The sequence below is a fragment of the Apodemus sylvaticus genome, chromosome 14, assembly GCF_947179515.1.
Source record: "Apodemus sylvaticus chromosome 14, mApoSyl1.1, whole genome shotgun sequence".
Lineage (NCBI taxonomy): Eukaryota > Metazoa > Chordata > Mammalia > Rodentia > Muridae > Apodemus > Apodemus sylvaticus.
In genome coordinates, this window is record NC_067485.1 from 11,041,915 (window position 1) to 11,055,393 (window position 13,479).

Here is a 13,479-nt window from a genome sequence, read left to right on the forward strand (position 1 = left end):
CTCATTTCTTCTCAAATTCATTTTAGAGAAAATGTGTTGGACACATTCCATATAGTATTTAGTGGAGGGATCATCAAATAGATTTTAAAGGACAATTTAGAAGTGTTAATGTTTGCAACTATCTAAACTGCTATGTAAGAAAGAACAATAAGTGCTGGAGATATGTTCGCTCACCATCTGCAAGGACCTGTGCTGGGTGAGTCCTTAGCACTGGAAAAAGAAAAGGTAGCCATATGTTCTCTACCATCCATCAAGACATTTAGAAAACTACAGAAATAAGGTTGTAGCAACAGGAATGTGAACAAACATATGTGAGCAGATTATAGCCCAGAAATCCAGAATCATCCATACTGATTTTCAGCTTGATGAGATTTAGATTCACCTAGACATGTGTGTGAGGGAGTTTCTAGATCGCATTAACTAACATGAGAATGCCCACACTAAATGTGGATGGCTCTATTTCCTAGGCTCAGATCCTGGACTGAATAAAAAGAGAGCAGGCTGGGCATTAGCAGACATTGCTCTCTACTTTCTGACTGTGGATACAATGTAACCAGCTACCTGCTCCTCCGCCACCCCCCCCCCCATGCCTTCCCACCATGATGGACTGTAACCCCAACCTGTGAGGTGGAACCAATCCTTTCCTCAAGTTGCTACAATGTTGCAATGGCAGCTTGGAACAGTAACACAATCTCTTTAGTATGTATTAGTTACTCGCCTTACTGTGACCAAACACTTGAAAGAAGTAACTTTAAAGAAGAAAGGTTTTGTTTTGCTTACAGTAGCAGGGCGGGGTGGAGGGTGGGAGGGATCCAGTCCATCCTGATGGTAGCATGGCTGCAGGTGCAAGAAGCCAGCTAGTCACACTAATGCCACAGTCAGGAAACTGCAAGCGATAGCTCCTTGTGCCTAGCTCCCTTTCTCATTTCTAAACGCATTTTTAAATTATTTTATGTGTATGAGCATTTAACCTGCATGTGTGTCTGTGTACCACATTCATGATTGGTGCCCACAGAGGCCATAAGAAGGCCTCATGTCCCCTGGGACTGAAGTTACAGATAGTTGTGAGCTACCATGTGGGTGCTGAGAACTAAACCCTGATCCTCTGGAAGAGCAGCCAATGCCCTTAACATCTGCACCATTTCTCCAACCCCATTTTCTTCTCTCTATTCAGTCCAGGATCCCCAGCTCATGGAATAAGGGGGTCCTCTTATCTCAGTTAACCTGGATAATTCTTCAAAGACATGCCCAGAGGTTTATGCCTCCAGTGATTCTAGGTTCTGTCAAGTTGACAGTGAGTACTAACCACCACACCCCTTGTATACCACCCATCATCCACTATCCACCATACCCCATCCACCGTACCCCACCTATCACACCCCACATACCACCCACCCACTATCCACCATACCCCTTGTACACCATCCATCATCACCACCCACAATACTCCTTATACATCATACACTTTGAGTTATACTGACTTTCTGACTATATTAAGTGATCTTGGGATATGGGACGTGTGGGGTAGGCAGTACAAACAGAGGTTGCCTCCTGACATCCTCCACAAACACACAAGCTTTGGGATTTGCTACTTTTTATTCAGGTTGTAAATTCTGTGATTAAGACATGCCTCTGGACCTTGACATCTATTTCCACATAAATATAACTGTTTTTCCATATAAAAAGTTAAAAATAATTAGGTCACCGAGCCCCGTGTGAGCAAATACAGAAGGGTGCTGAATATGAACCTTTAACTGAGTCGAATATCTCCAATGTAGCCACGAGAATCATCATTTTCTGAACCATGTGGATATGAATAAATCAACCAGAGTAAAGGGGTCCCTGCAGTGTCTGGGAGGCACGGGCAAGTTTCAAGCAGTGATAGACTATGCTGGCCGTGGGGACTGAGAAAGGAGGAAAGAATCATGGGTCTCAGACTAGGGAGAGCTTCGCAGCTAGTCGATGGGGAACAACATTCCCCATCGGGCAAAGAAGAACTGGCCTAGGAAAGATTCTGGGGAGCGGCCCATGGTGTCCAGTTAAAAGGCCCCCTCCTTTGGAGAAAAGTGTATCCAGAGGGGTTTACCCCCAAATAGCTGATGAGAAATACTGATCTAAGAATAACTATTTGACAAAGAAATTAGTGCTGAAAGATTCTTGGTACTAGTTATCTCTCTACTGTTTAGAGTAAAATGTGGAATTGTTTTTCACTTGGAAATTTAGCTATTTAAGAAAAAAATTTTGGGGGGTCATTTTGTGTTGTGACTTCCTAGAACAAATAACCATTTTGTTGTAGAAATAATCCATGACACACTAGCCTTTTAATCACAAAATAAGTGTGTTGAGCTTTATCTTTAAATTATCTTTTGGTTGATTATTGTCTCCTGTCATTTATTATGAAAGATATTATCTGCACTCGATCTTGGCCTGCGTTCAGCTCCCCAGCCTCCCCTGTAGGTAATGTCACTGAGTCATTTTGAAGTTGGGTGTATTTCCTGCCTATCATTTGCATACTTGCATTCTGATGCTGAGAAAAATCCTAGAAGCCAAAAGTTGCCCAGGGCTTGGGCTTGGACAGAGCCTGCTGTCTCAAAGGTGTGTTCAGCTGCAGCACTCGGCCCCGCCCCGTGGCCCTTGTTTTGCATAAGTGAGTGCGTGTGTGGGGGGAACAGAATGGGAGTCCCCGCCCCCACAGCTATTCCTTGTGCAGCCTCCATGACAAGAGCAAGCCCTGCACCAAGGGCTCAGAACCCAAGTCACCTTCTCACTCCTCAAATGCTTCCATGTTGAGCTTCTTAAGACATTAGTTAATTGTCTGCTGGGAATGATGTGTTGGTTATGTCTAAATTTTATACATGTTTTATAATAATTTATATTATTAATTGTTTTTATAATAGCAATTCTGAATGATAACAAGTAAAAGAAATTTATATTATATACACATATGAGTTTTCACAAGAGCAAATTTATCAGTCATCTAGTCAGCAATTGCTGAGCACTTAATAAATTTAGAATCTGTTTTTGCCTATTTCTCTAAGAATGCCTTTGGCATTTGGATGGAAATTGCATTAAACCTATAAACTACTTTGGGTAGTATAGACATTTTAATATGCTCACTCTCTCAGTGCACGAGCATATGCAGGTTTCCCTTGTGTGTACACAGACCATCCTCAGATTCTGTTATCAGTGGTTTGTAATTTTCACTACAGAATTTGTCACTTCTTTGGTTGAATTATTTCTAGACTTTGGGGGTTTGCTTGTTGCTGCTCCTGAATGGTTCACACCATCTTTCTGTCTCAGCATCCTAAGTAGCTAGGACGAAGGGCTTGCCCTCCCAAACCTGGCTCATTCCAAGGCATTTATCTTGTCTTTTTTGACTTAATTTTGCTGGTATTTTTTGTGAATAGATAGAATTCCTCTCATATCTTCCAAGGAAGTTAATTATTAGTGTATAAAATATGGGTGGCTTTTATGTTAGATTACGAAGGATTTTTATGTCCTTCAGTTTCTCTGAATCCCTTTACCTTTGTCTTTTGGTGGCATTTGTAGAGTTTTGATTTATTTTAAATCTATATATTACATCATTTCATAACAGGTGGTTTGATTCCTTCTCTTCCTATTTATATGCCTCTGATTTCTTTTACTTGATCATTTCATCCATTGTTTTAAAAAGTAGTAAATGTTGACTGGCAAGAGGCAGGGTAGAATTTGGGCACTGCTGGTGGAAGGTAGATCAGTACAGACAGCTTAGTGTCAACATTTTAAAAAGATGAAGATCAGACTGGCCCAAGAATCTACAATCCTACTCCTGGTTCTATTGAAAGGAAAAGACTAGAAGCATGCAACAAGCAGAGCATGGCACTAATATAACAACTCAGATGTAGGATCAGCGTCCAAGTTTATGACAGACAGAAAAAGAGAAAAAGAAAATGTCTGTGCTTATGTGCTTGCACAATGGAATTTGTTCTACCACAACACTGAAATCTGCCACCTGGGACAGGATGCACACAATTGGAAGACAATATGGAGAAATAGGCCACACAGAGAAGCAAGGAGCTCCCACACATGGAAACCAAAAATGTTGGTCTCACAGCAGACAAGAGTAGAATAATAATCCTGGAAGGTAGGAAAGGTTGTAGACGATTAAAAGATGTTGGATAATAGGTACCAAGACACAGCTGGATTTCCATCTGTGGAGGAGGGAATTCTAGTGCACCATAGTCTTTTAGGAGGAATTAGTAGTTCACCAAAGCACAAGAACTCAGAGATTCCAAATGTAGGGATAGAAAGATGACTCAGAGGTTGAAAGTACTGCTTCTCTTGCAAACCCAGGTTTGATTCCCAGGACCCACACAGCATCTCACAGCCATCTATAACTCCAGTTCCAGCGCATCTGAGGCCCTCTTTGGCTTCCATGGGCACTGCATACATGTGATAAATTTACACACATGCAGATAAAATAGTCACATATATAAAAATCAAAGTTAAAAAATCTGTATATAAAAAGACTTTAAATGTACAGAAGTGGTAGGAAGAGGAAAGCGAGCTGTCTTTGGTGATAAGGACACATTGTATCCATACAAAAAGTATCAGCACAGTGATAAGAAAACATTGTATCCATGCACTGAAATATCACCACAAGGTGTCTCACAAATACATACAATTATTATGTATTGATTTTAAGGACATCTAGATATATACAATTGCAATAATTCCTGTGGTCAGGGAAAACCTGGTGAATGAGAGCAGACCTTGTGGGAGAGAGTTGGGGGGGGGGCAGTCCAGGAAGAGCTTAGCAAGCTGTAGGACAACTAGGCAGAAAGAGAGAGCAACATGTCCTAAAGGAGGTCAGGGTTTGATGAGATTGGACCAGATCAGGCCAAATTTCCAAACTGTGGCTAACTGCTGGGCTACGTATTCCAAATTGAACTGTGTTATCTTTCTGGGAGGAAGCCCCGAATGGATGATGTCTCCAGCCTGATTCCTTGGAACTGGAAAACTAGGTGATCAGCCTGAGAAGCACCCAAAGGTATGGACACCATCTTTACACCATCTCTTCTGGGTGGTAGGAGGGTGCTTACCCAAGGACAATGGGTCAGGGCAGAACTTTCTAGGTGATGTAAAGTAACCGGGATTAAAATGAGATCCTGCTGCAGCAAAATTGTGAGGAGAAAGTAGATCTTTAGTTGGCTGTATTACAGCACTGAACTCTTCAGAGCCCTGCCGGAAAGAGAGGTGCAGATGCAGACTGAAGTAGAAACTTAAGGGTTCTTTGGAAAGTCAGTTGTGTTGGATGGCATTTTGCTGGGACAAACACATGAAGAAGTATTTTCCTAAAGCAGAACAAGTGAAAGGATATTTTGCTGAAGCAAATGTATGAAGGACTATTTCGGTGAGGCAGACACAGGGGAAAGGATATTCTGCTAAAGCAAGCACGTGAAAGGACTTGTGATGAAGGTTTCTTCACTAAGGATATACATGCATTGGTCCACCTTATGGTGCACAGTTGAGCTCCATTTGTTGGGACTCTATAGAGAGAAACACACCAAAAATCTTCTGGTGGTACGCCTCAGCTTTTGCTGCTGCCACAGATTTGGCTGAGGCAATACACCTGGGGGACACACAATGTTTGGAACGAGCTTAAAAAGGACTTAACGGACAGTGACAGAGGCTGGGCTTGCTTGCATAGCTAACCGCTTCTTGGTCTCACATCTTTGCTGATCTCCACTACACTGAGAGAGGCACAGCCGAGATCTTTTCCTGGCATTCCTGTTGGCCCTGGTCCCTCCTGCTGAATGGTGCTGAGGCTGAGGTCTGACCGTCTTTGCAAGGGTGCGCCACCACTACTGCTATTCCCACTTTACCAAAGTGGCCTGCTGGTGGATCCATCAAGTATTTGCCAGGAATTGAGTTGCCACTGCTAACCTGTGAACTAAACTGCTGAATTCCTGAAAACACAGATGGGTTTTCCTCCCATTTCTAAACAAGTCTACTTCCCCTGTATCCTTTCTTTCCCACCACCTCTGGCTAGAAGCACTTTAGAACCATCCTTAAAAGAAGGCTTTGAAAAAATTAAAGTTACACTGGACTTAGAAACAAAAGTGTTTTCCACAGATAAGGAGGCCGTCAGCAAAAGGCAGGTATGTAGGACTAAGCTGTGAGGAGATTTGGCAAATTTAGGAAGAAGCATCTCTAGCTTGTTTACCTCTAAGAAAACTCCTTTTCCCGCTGTGTAGCCAAATTCTGACAGTGCCCCTCTCTCCTGAGAGAAGAAATTCAACAAAAACCAACACTGCCATCCTCTCTCATACCACCCAATGCTTAGTTCATTCCTGCTGACAACTAGAGTCAAGGTGCTCAGCCAGAGAACCTCTTGCCTGATGGTGCAGAAGGGAAACTTTGTTACCTAAATTTACCTCTGAATATAACTAGCCCTGAAACTTCACAGAAGCCCAGTTTAAATGCACTTTTCCATTAAAAAAAAAGTGTTTCAAATTAATGTTTGAGGTCAGTCAACAAACATTTAGTCAGAGTTTTTGAGTATCCAGGTATTTCAGTATAGAGAATAGGCTAGAGGACCAGACCATAAAGACCCTAGAATATAGGTCAGGGTGGGCAGGGCAGACCAGGGCAGGGTAGAACAGGGCTGGTCAGCCTCAGAGCAGCCAGGGAACAGTTAAGAGTTAAACTTGAGAGTAGTTGAGCTGGCATAGCCGGGAAGAGCAACAGCCCCCAGGCTGGCCCACCAGGCTCAGTTCCCAGACCCCACATGAAGAGCAGGATGCAGTGTTACTTACCTGTCACCTCAGATCTCCTACAACAAGAGATGACACAGGAGAATTGAAGGCCAGCTGCCCTGGAGTACGCAAAACAGCCAAAACAACAGAGACCCTGCCTCAGAGACAAGGCAGAGAGAGAGAATCAACTTCCACAAGCTGTCTCTTGACCTCCACACACACGGACCACTTGCCTGTCAGAATGCAGCTCGGCAGAATGCTTGCCTGTCCGAGTTCAATTTCTGCACCCCCAAAAACCTACACTTGGGATTTGGGGTCAGAACCTACAGATTCCAAATTGTATGACTTTGGGCCAATTACTTGTTTCTCTGTGCCTCAGTTTCCCTTATGTATAAAATCCTGAGGACAATTATAGCATTTACATCAGTACATCACAGAAGTCTGCTTTTTGGTCACAGTGATGAACATAAGGACACTAGAGTACTTGGTAGCTAAGATGTATACAGTGGCTTCAGGGGTAGAAAATGAGAATGGCAACTTAGTATCCGCTGGTAACTTAGTATCCGCTGGCAACTTAGTATTCACCTCACTTGGTGTTAACTTACATAAAGTTCCCAGGATGGCTGACACGTGCTGTGAGTGCTCTGGGTGCTAGGTGGTACTCTGTTTTAGTACTGAGCTTTGTTTTGTGTTTTAAACCTAGTGCTTCCTAGTACTATACCTGGTCTGTAAAGAGTCCAAGCATCCTCAGGGGTCATGCTAGTAAGAACAGTTCCAGCATCCATGTGCTTACAGAGAACAACCGTTCATATACTCGCTAGAGTTGACTTCTCAGCGGTATGTGTATGAGGTGAAACTTTTGTTCCTAGACCTGACATACTGTGTGTATCTAGCAATCAAGTAAACTGAGGCTCCAATAGCCAGAAGAAAACCCCAATGAGTGGAAGGTGAGCCTTGCTTTCTTCCCCCTGATATCCCCACCTTGACCCCTTCATTACCACCCCTAGAACTCACCAGCTATCAGCATTTCCTCTAATGTAGAGGGGAAAACACAGACCTGGGCTTTCATGGAAAGTGTTTTGAATCTCACAACCAGAATTCCTACCTTTAAAGGGGGTTGGGGCTAGATCTTTAACTTTTCCTTTAGTATTTCAGAACCGACTATTTGAAAAGCATCTTTTCTGAGGAATGGTATTTCCTAGCATGTCAAGTGACTCAGACTGATTTTTTTTTCAATATCAATTGGCCCCAACTTACAGAGAAAAAGTGGGCACTGGGTATCAGTTTGATGTCAGGGGTTTTTCCCAGTTTGAAGAGCTTTAAATACAGCTAGACTGGAAGATGCTGGCAGACTGAGCTCCAGACTCCTGTCAGCATGTTGGTGACATACATCCTGGCCTCTGCTTTGCTCGTCGGTTCTGTGCTGGGCCAGAGATGCAGCACCAGGGAGGTCATCCATGACACCAGTTTCCTTATTGAAAAGCTGAAGGTAGATTTGGGGGGCTGGGGAGAGCCACCCACTGGAGGATGACAAGGGGGACTCAACTCACTGTGGGGTATCTCTTTGCCTACTGTAGGACGATCCTGTGTCCAAATGCAGCTGCAATGGCACTGTAAGTGAATAACCTTTAAGACCCTTCCAAACTTCTCTCAGTGGTCACAGCTAGGATGCTCACGCCGAGACTTCTCTCTTGCAGGTGACCAGCTGCTTGTGTCTCTCCATCCCATCTGTAAGTATAGTCTGCCAAAGGTCACAGGACGCTGTTTACGCTTTGAAGAAAAATAGTGCATAAGACTTACTTGACATTCTAAATTCTAAATTACTGTTTAAGTAGGACTGTTATAGCATACATCTCACGTTTAAAACTTGTATTTATATGTACATTATACACACACATCTATGTTTTTAAGTTAGCATCATGCTCTTGAGAAAGCTGAATATTTTTCAGAGTCTAAAACTTACTATCTTCTGAGATAAATGGACATGTATAAAATGAAAAAAGTGAACATTGCTTGCTGATTCATCTTCTGGTGAGTCCAGATTTGTGGAACAAACAAAATAGCAGCATCAGGCACGAATCTAGACACCACACACACACACACACACACATACACACCTCCTTTCTCTGGCATCTTCCTACTCTTTCCCTCTTCCCTTTACTATCTCTTCCTCCTTCTCTGTCTCCCTGCTGGTCTTTAGTGGCTGCCAAGGGTTCCAACTGTCCTCTGGGAAGACAATATCTACGTTTGGTGCGAATGGGACCCTAAGAGAGCAACTCCCACTCTGGCAGTGAGAGGAAGGCAGGGGGCTCTGGTACTATTCTAACCCCCCGTTATGGTGAGGGAGCAGTCACTGAGACCTGTAGCCACTGCAGGGCTCACCCTTCAAGTTGGACCAGGGAAAGACTGATCTGGGAACCCTGTAGAAGTCAGAAGTTCCATTCTTTGGGGTTCTATGGCAAGGGAAGGGTCCAATCTGTCCCCTCCCTTCTCGATGCAGGATTGTAGCTTGCGGGAAACGCGACTCCTGTGCAAAGGCTTGTCCCATCAGGTGGTGTGAGAAAATGCATTTCCTTTCTCTGGACTTTCAAACTCACAGCCACTGGACCTGGACAGGGCCACCAGGTGCAAGGCAGATATAGCACCACCTTTGCTAGCGTGTCAGGTCTGCATTTCCTGTGTGGAATCTCCTTAGGAATGTCACTGGGAAATTGATGTCACCTGAAATTACTTAAGCTCTTTTCCTAGGGTGGCAAGGAAGAAGAGCATGAGTTTGGACAACATTGGTTAAAATAGGTTGCTCTTTAAAGTCCTCTTGGTGATTCTTTCTGAAAGCAGTCCTAGGCAGTTTTTATAAATCCTTTTCATACGCCCTTGTTCTTTACCAGGATGACTGTACCATGCCCTGCTACCAGGAGGGACTGTCACAGGTGACCAATGCCACCCGGAAAACAAAATTCTGGATTATTTTCACCCGAGTGAAAAGGACAGCTGATATCCTGAAGAACAACAAGTGTCCAGTGAGTTTTATGTCCACAAGTGACAAATGATTTCTGAGTGGATGCTGTCACCAAAGAAGTAGGGCCTTTGTGTCAGAGCCTGTAGCAGAGAAACTTGAGAGCAACAATTGTCTGCTCATCTCTAAGCAAATGAGAAAGGATGGCAAAGCGAGAGCAGGAGGGCCCAGGCTGGAAGCCGGGCAGGTAAGAAATTTAGCCAGGAACAAGAGCACCGGAGTGGGACAGATATGCTCTGGAGTCCAAGGTTCCCCTGGTCAAATGGAGACCACTGACACCTAAGCAGCCAATGTCTTCTCTCTGCTTGTTGGATAATGAAAGAATTCACCTTATTGTAAGCAAAAGTTGACTCTAAAGAGTCAGACAAAATTCACTTTACTAACCAAGGGTGTGGTAACCTCTAAGTCAGGGTTTTTTTGTTGTTGTTGGTTCGTTGAATGACTGAAAAGCTTTGTAAAAGAAAAGACACCAAGGTCTAGGTAAGTACTTCCACCTGCCCTACTGACTATCAGCATGTACCCTGGCTCCTGGGGCTGTGGCCAATCACTGTCCTGCCTCCCTGAGTCTTAAGTGTTCATAGAAGAGCACCAGCAGTCCAAAGTGCTGTGGTTGGCCAGCCTAGTCACATATCTCTGTCCCCAGTGGCACCTGCCTTGGCTATGTTACCTGTGCAGTTACACTGAGCACCTGCCTTAGAGGCCAGTTTTAGCTCTGTACCCCAGCTCCATAAGGAGAAAAGTGATACCTAGGAAAGTTATTTTTCTAATGCTATTGTATTTAATAAGAGACAAAGTTGCAACTTAAACCCTGATCCATGTGAATCCAAAGTCTCACTCAGAACTACAGTGTTCTAATGTGACCTTGAAATGGCAGGGGGGACATATACCAATATTTGTACTCAAAGAATCCCCAAGAAAAAAATTTCCCTAATGACATTTAAGGTCCTTTGGTGGGTAGTATGTGTGCATGTGTGCACATGTGCATGTATGTGCACAGACTCCTGGAATCGTGACCCCCCAAATTAACACTTACATGGTCTTACCAAATGCTAGCTAGCCCAGGGTCACCCTTCTTATTTTCCTCTGGTCTCACACTTCTCTCCCCTGCCCATCAACTGATGCCCAGGTTTGAGGGAAGACGGTCCTGGGCTGCTAGGTGTGCTGCTGCTACAGAGAGAGCTGCAGATGCTCACCCTGGCCTCTCTTCTTCTCTCCCTGCAGCTCTTTTCCTGCGAAAAGCCCTGCAACCAGACCACAGCAGGCAACACGCTGTCATTTCTGGAGCATTTTCGGATGACACTCCAGAAGCCACAGATGCAAGAGAAAGAGCGGAGAAGCCGAGAGAAAAGCCGAGAGAAAAGCCGAGAGAAAAGCCAGTGAAGACAGATACTATTTATTCTATTTATTGAATTTACAAAACCTTTTCTCCTTAATTGTTACAATGAAGAAATAAACTAAGCTATTCTAGACCAAAGTCCGTTTGTGGTTTGTGTTCTTTTGTTTCACAGTTGCTTTTAGAATAAAGATCCACTGGGAGGAGAAATACAAGCTGTCTCCAGACGCTTTCTCCTTGCCTATTCAATCCTGTTGCTCAAAGCAAATAAAGCCTCCAACTTTGTCACAGGTAGAACGGATCAAAGACTTGGTAATAAACAGAGTCAAACAGAGTCATAAGCCTGAGCTCAGAACTAGAGGCTGAGCCTTTACTAGTCTGTAGGCGAGCAGCTGTGAGGGGGCATAGCCTGAAAGAAGCCGGCAGCAGCGGCTAAGAACAGCATGAGGGAGACACAGGGTGCCACAGTTCTCAAGGGTTTGTTCCTGTGAAACAAACTGTGACCCCAAAGCAGAAAGGACCATTGTTTGGTGAGTTCCAAGGACTGAGAGACTCCTCAGGAATGAGAGCACAGAAGCTGGAGAGATGGCTCAGTGGTTAGAGCACTTGCTGCTCTTCCAGAGGACCCAAGTTCAGTTCCCAATGCCTTTGTCAGGAGGCTCCCAACCATCTGTAACTCCAGCTCCAGGGGATCTGATGCCTCTGCCCTCCAAGAGCCCCTGCAGTCATGTGCACATGCCCACATTCAGATAGACACACCTACATATAATTTTAAAAAGTAAATTCCTTACATAAGAGTGCAAAGGCCTGGTCCGGAGCTGGGGTCTCAGAGCAGGGCCCTTCAGGTGAGAGCATAAAGTGGGGAAGTAGGAGATCAACATGGCCTATTTACCTGGAGCCTGCTCGGGGAGCACCCACCATGTGCCAGACACCAAAATCCAACAGCGTAAGCCCCAGAAGGAACTTGAATCACACCATGATACTGGCAGAATGTGGAGGTAACTCTTCCCCTCAGCCTAGCACCCTACATGCCCCACCCCAGTACCTACTCTCTGTCCTAGGATGCTCACAGCCTTCTGGGTATGCCTGCCTGTCTCTCCACATCACACTCCGGCTCTCCAGGGACCAGCCCTGTTTACTTTAGCACTGGCAGTGAGCTGCCCTGCAGGAAGCACCATGGGAATGTGGTCTGAAGGGAAGAGTCATCTCCAGGGTGTGAGGCCACAACTGGAATTGAGTCAAGTGGACAGATTGGACCCAGAACATTCTGTGGGTCCACATTGCAATCTTTGCAACACCTCCAGGCAGTCAAGGGTCAGGTATACTACCTGCCTACCCCAGATGGAAGACTTCAGGCCTTCTGTTTGGCCCCTTAAGCCTTGACTGATAGACTGGCAGACATGAGGTCAAGGATAGCGTGGAGGTGGGGGGAGGAGAAGAAACCCTGGGTTCTGTCTTCATGGGTGAAGTTTCCAGAACTAGGCTCCTGCCTCTACACAGGGCACTGAATAAGGAAGGTGTCTAAGTCCGTGCTGTGCCTGACTTGTGTCTGGTCTGTAGATGCCTGCCACCCCCCCCCACCTTCCCACCTCCCACCCCACCCCCACCCCAACGAGGCATCTTTCTACACCCCTTCCAAACTTACCACTCAAAGTGTGACACACAGGAGATGCTGAGGGAGTGACAGACATTTACAACAATCATCAGATCAAACACTTAACGTTCTGCACTGTTTCTGTTTGTACCAGGAGGCAGAACCTCCTTCAGTGGCTCAGGACTGGCAGGAAGTAGACATGGTATTTCTTTTTTATGAGCATGAAAGTCCAAGCTTTCTAGGTTGGAGGCGTTCCCAAGATCCTTCAGCTGGTGAGAGCTTGAGAGCAGAGAGCCACGTCCAGATAGCTCTGATTGCCAACCCCTCTCTCTGCCCACCCGCTCTGTGGCTCTCCTATCTGTGTAAGATTTCTACACTACTTCCTCTGACAGCCCGGGGGTCAAATGGGTTCACCACAGCCCCAGGGCACACTCACTTATCCAGCAAGCAAAGGTCAGAAAGGGTTCAGATTTCAAGCTCTTAAGTCCTTTCAGAAGTTAATGCACAATTCAAGTGCCAACCCTTACATAACCGGACCCTGGGGCAAAATTCTATAATTAAAGGCATCAATATTCTGCAGCCAATCCCAAGGACAGTTATAAGAATAGGTCAAGGTTTACAGGTAAACAACAACAACCTTGAGTTGGCTGAGCTGTTTGGGTTTCAGGGTGTCAATAAGGGATGGGGAGCCACAAAAGAGCTTGGGGCTCACTTATGGTCCCTCTGGTCTGGGTCATCTCCAGGAGGAAGAGAGGCTTCTGCGGCTCACTGGCTACATGGCAACCTGGGTGGTTCCCCT

The 13,479-nt window shown here is 45.0% G+C and overlaps 1 protein-coding gene across 1 annotated transcript; it reads left to right on the forward strand.

Annotated features, from left to right (window-relative positions):
• Window positions 1-8,112: 8,112 nt before the first annotated feature.
• Il9 (interleukin 9) lies at window positions 8,113-11,133 on the forward strand. The gene is made up of 5 exons (XM_052157637.1): window positions 8,113-8,226; window positions 8,315-8,350; window positions 8,435-8,467; window positions 9,626-9,757; window positions 10,975-11,133. Exons 1-5 carry the CDS (start codon window positions 8,113-8,115, stop codon window positions 11,131-11,133), a joined length of 474 nt encoding a protein of 157 aa, XP_052013597.1.
• Window positions 11,134-13,479: the final 2,346 nt, after the last annotated feature.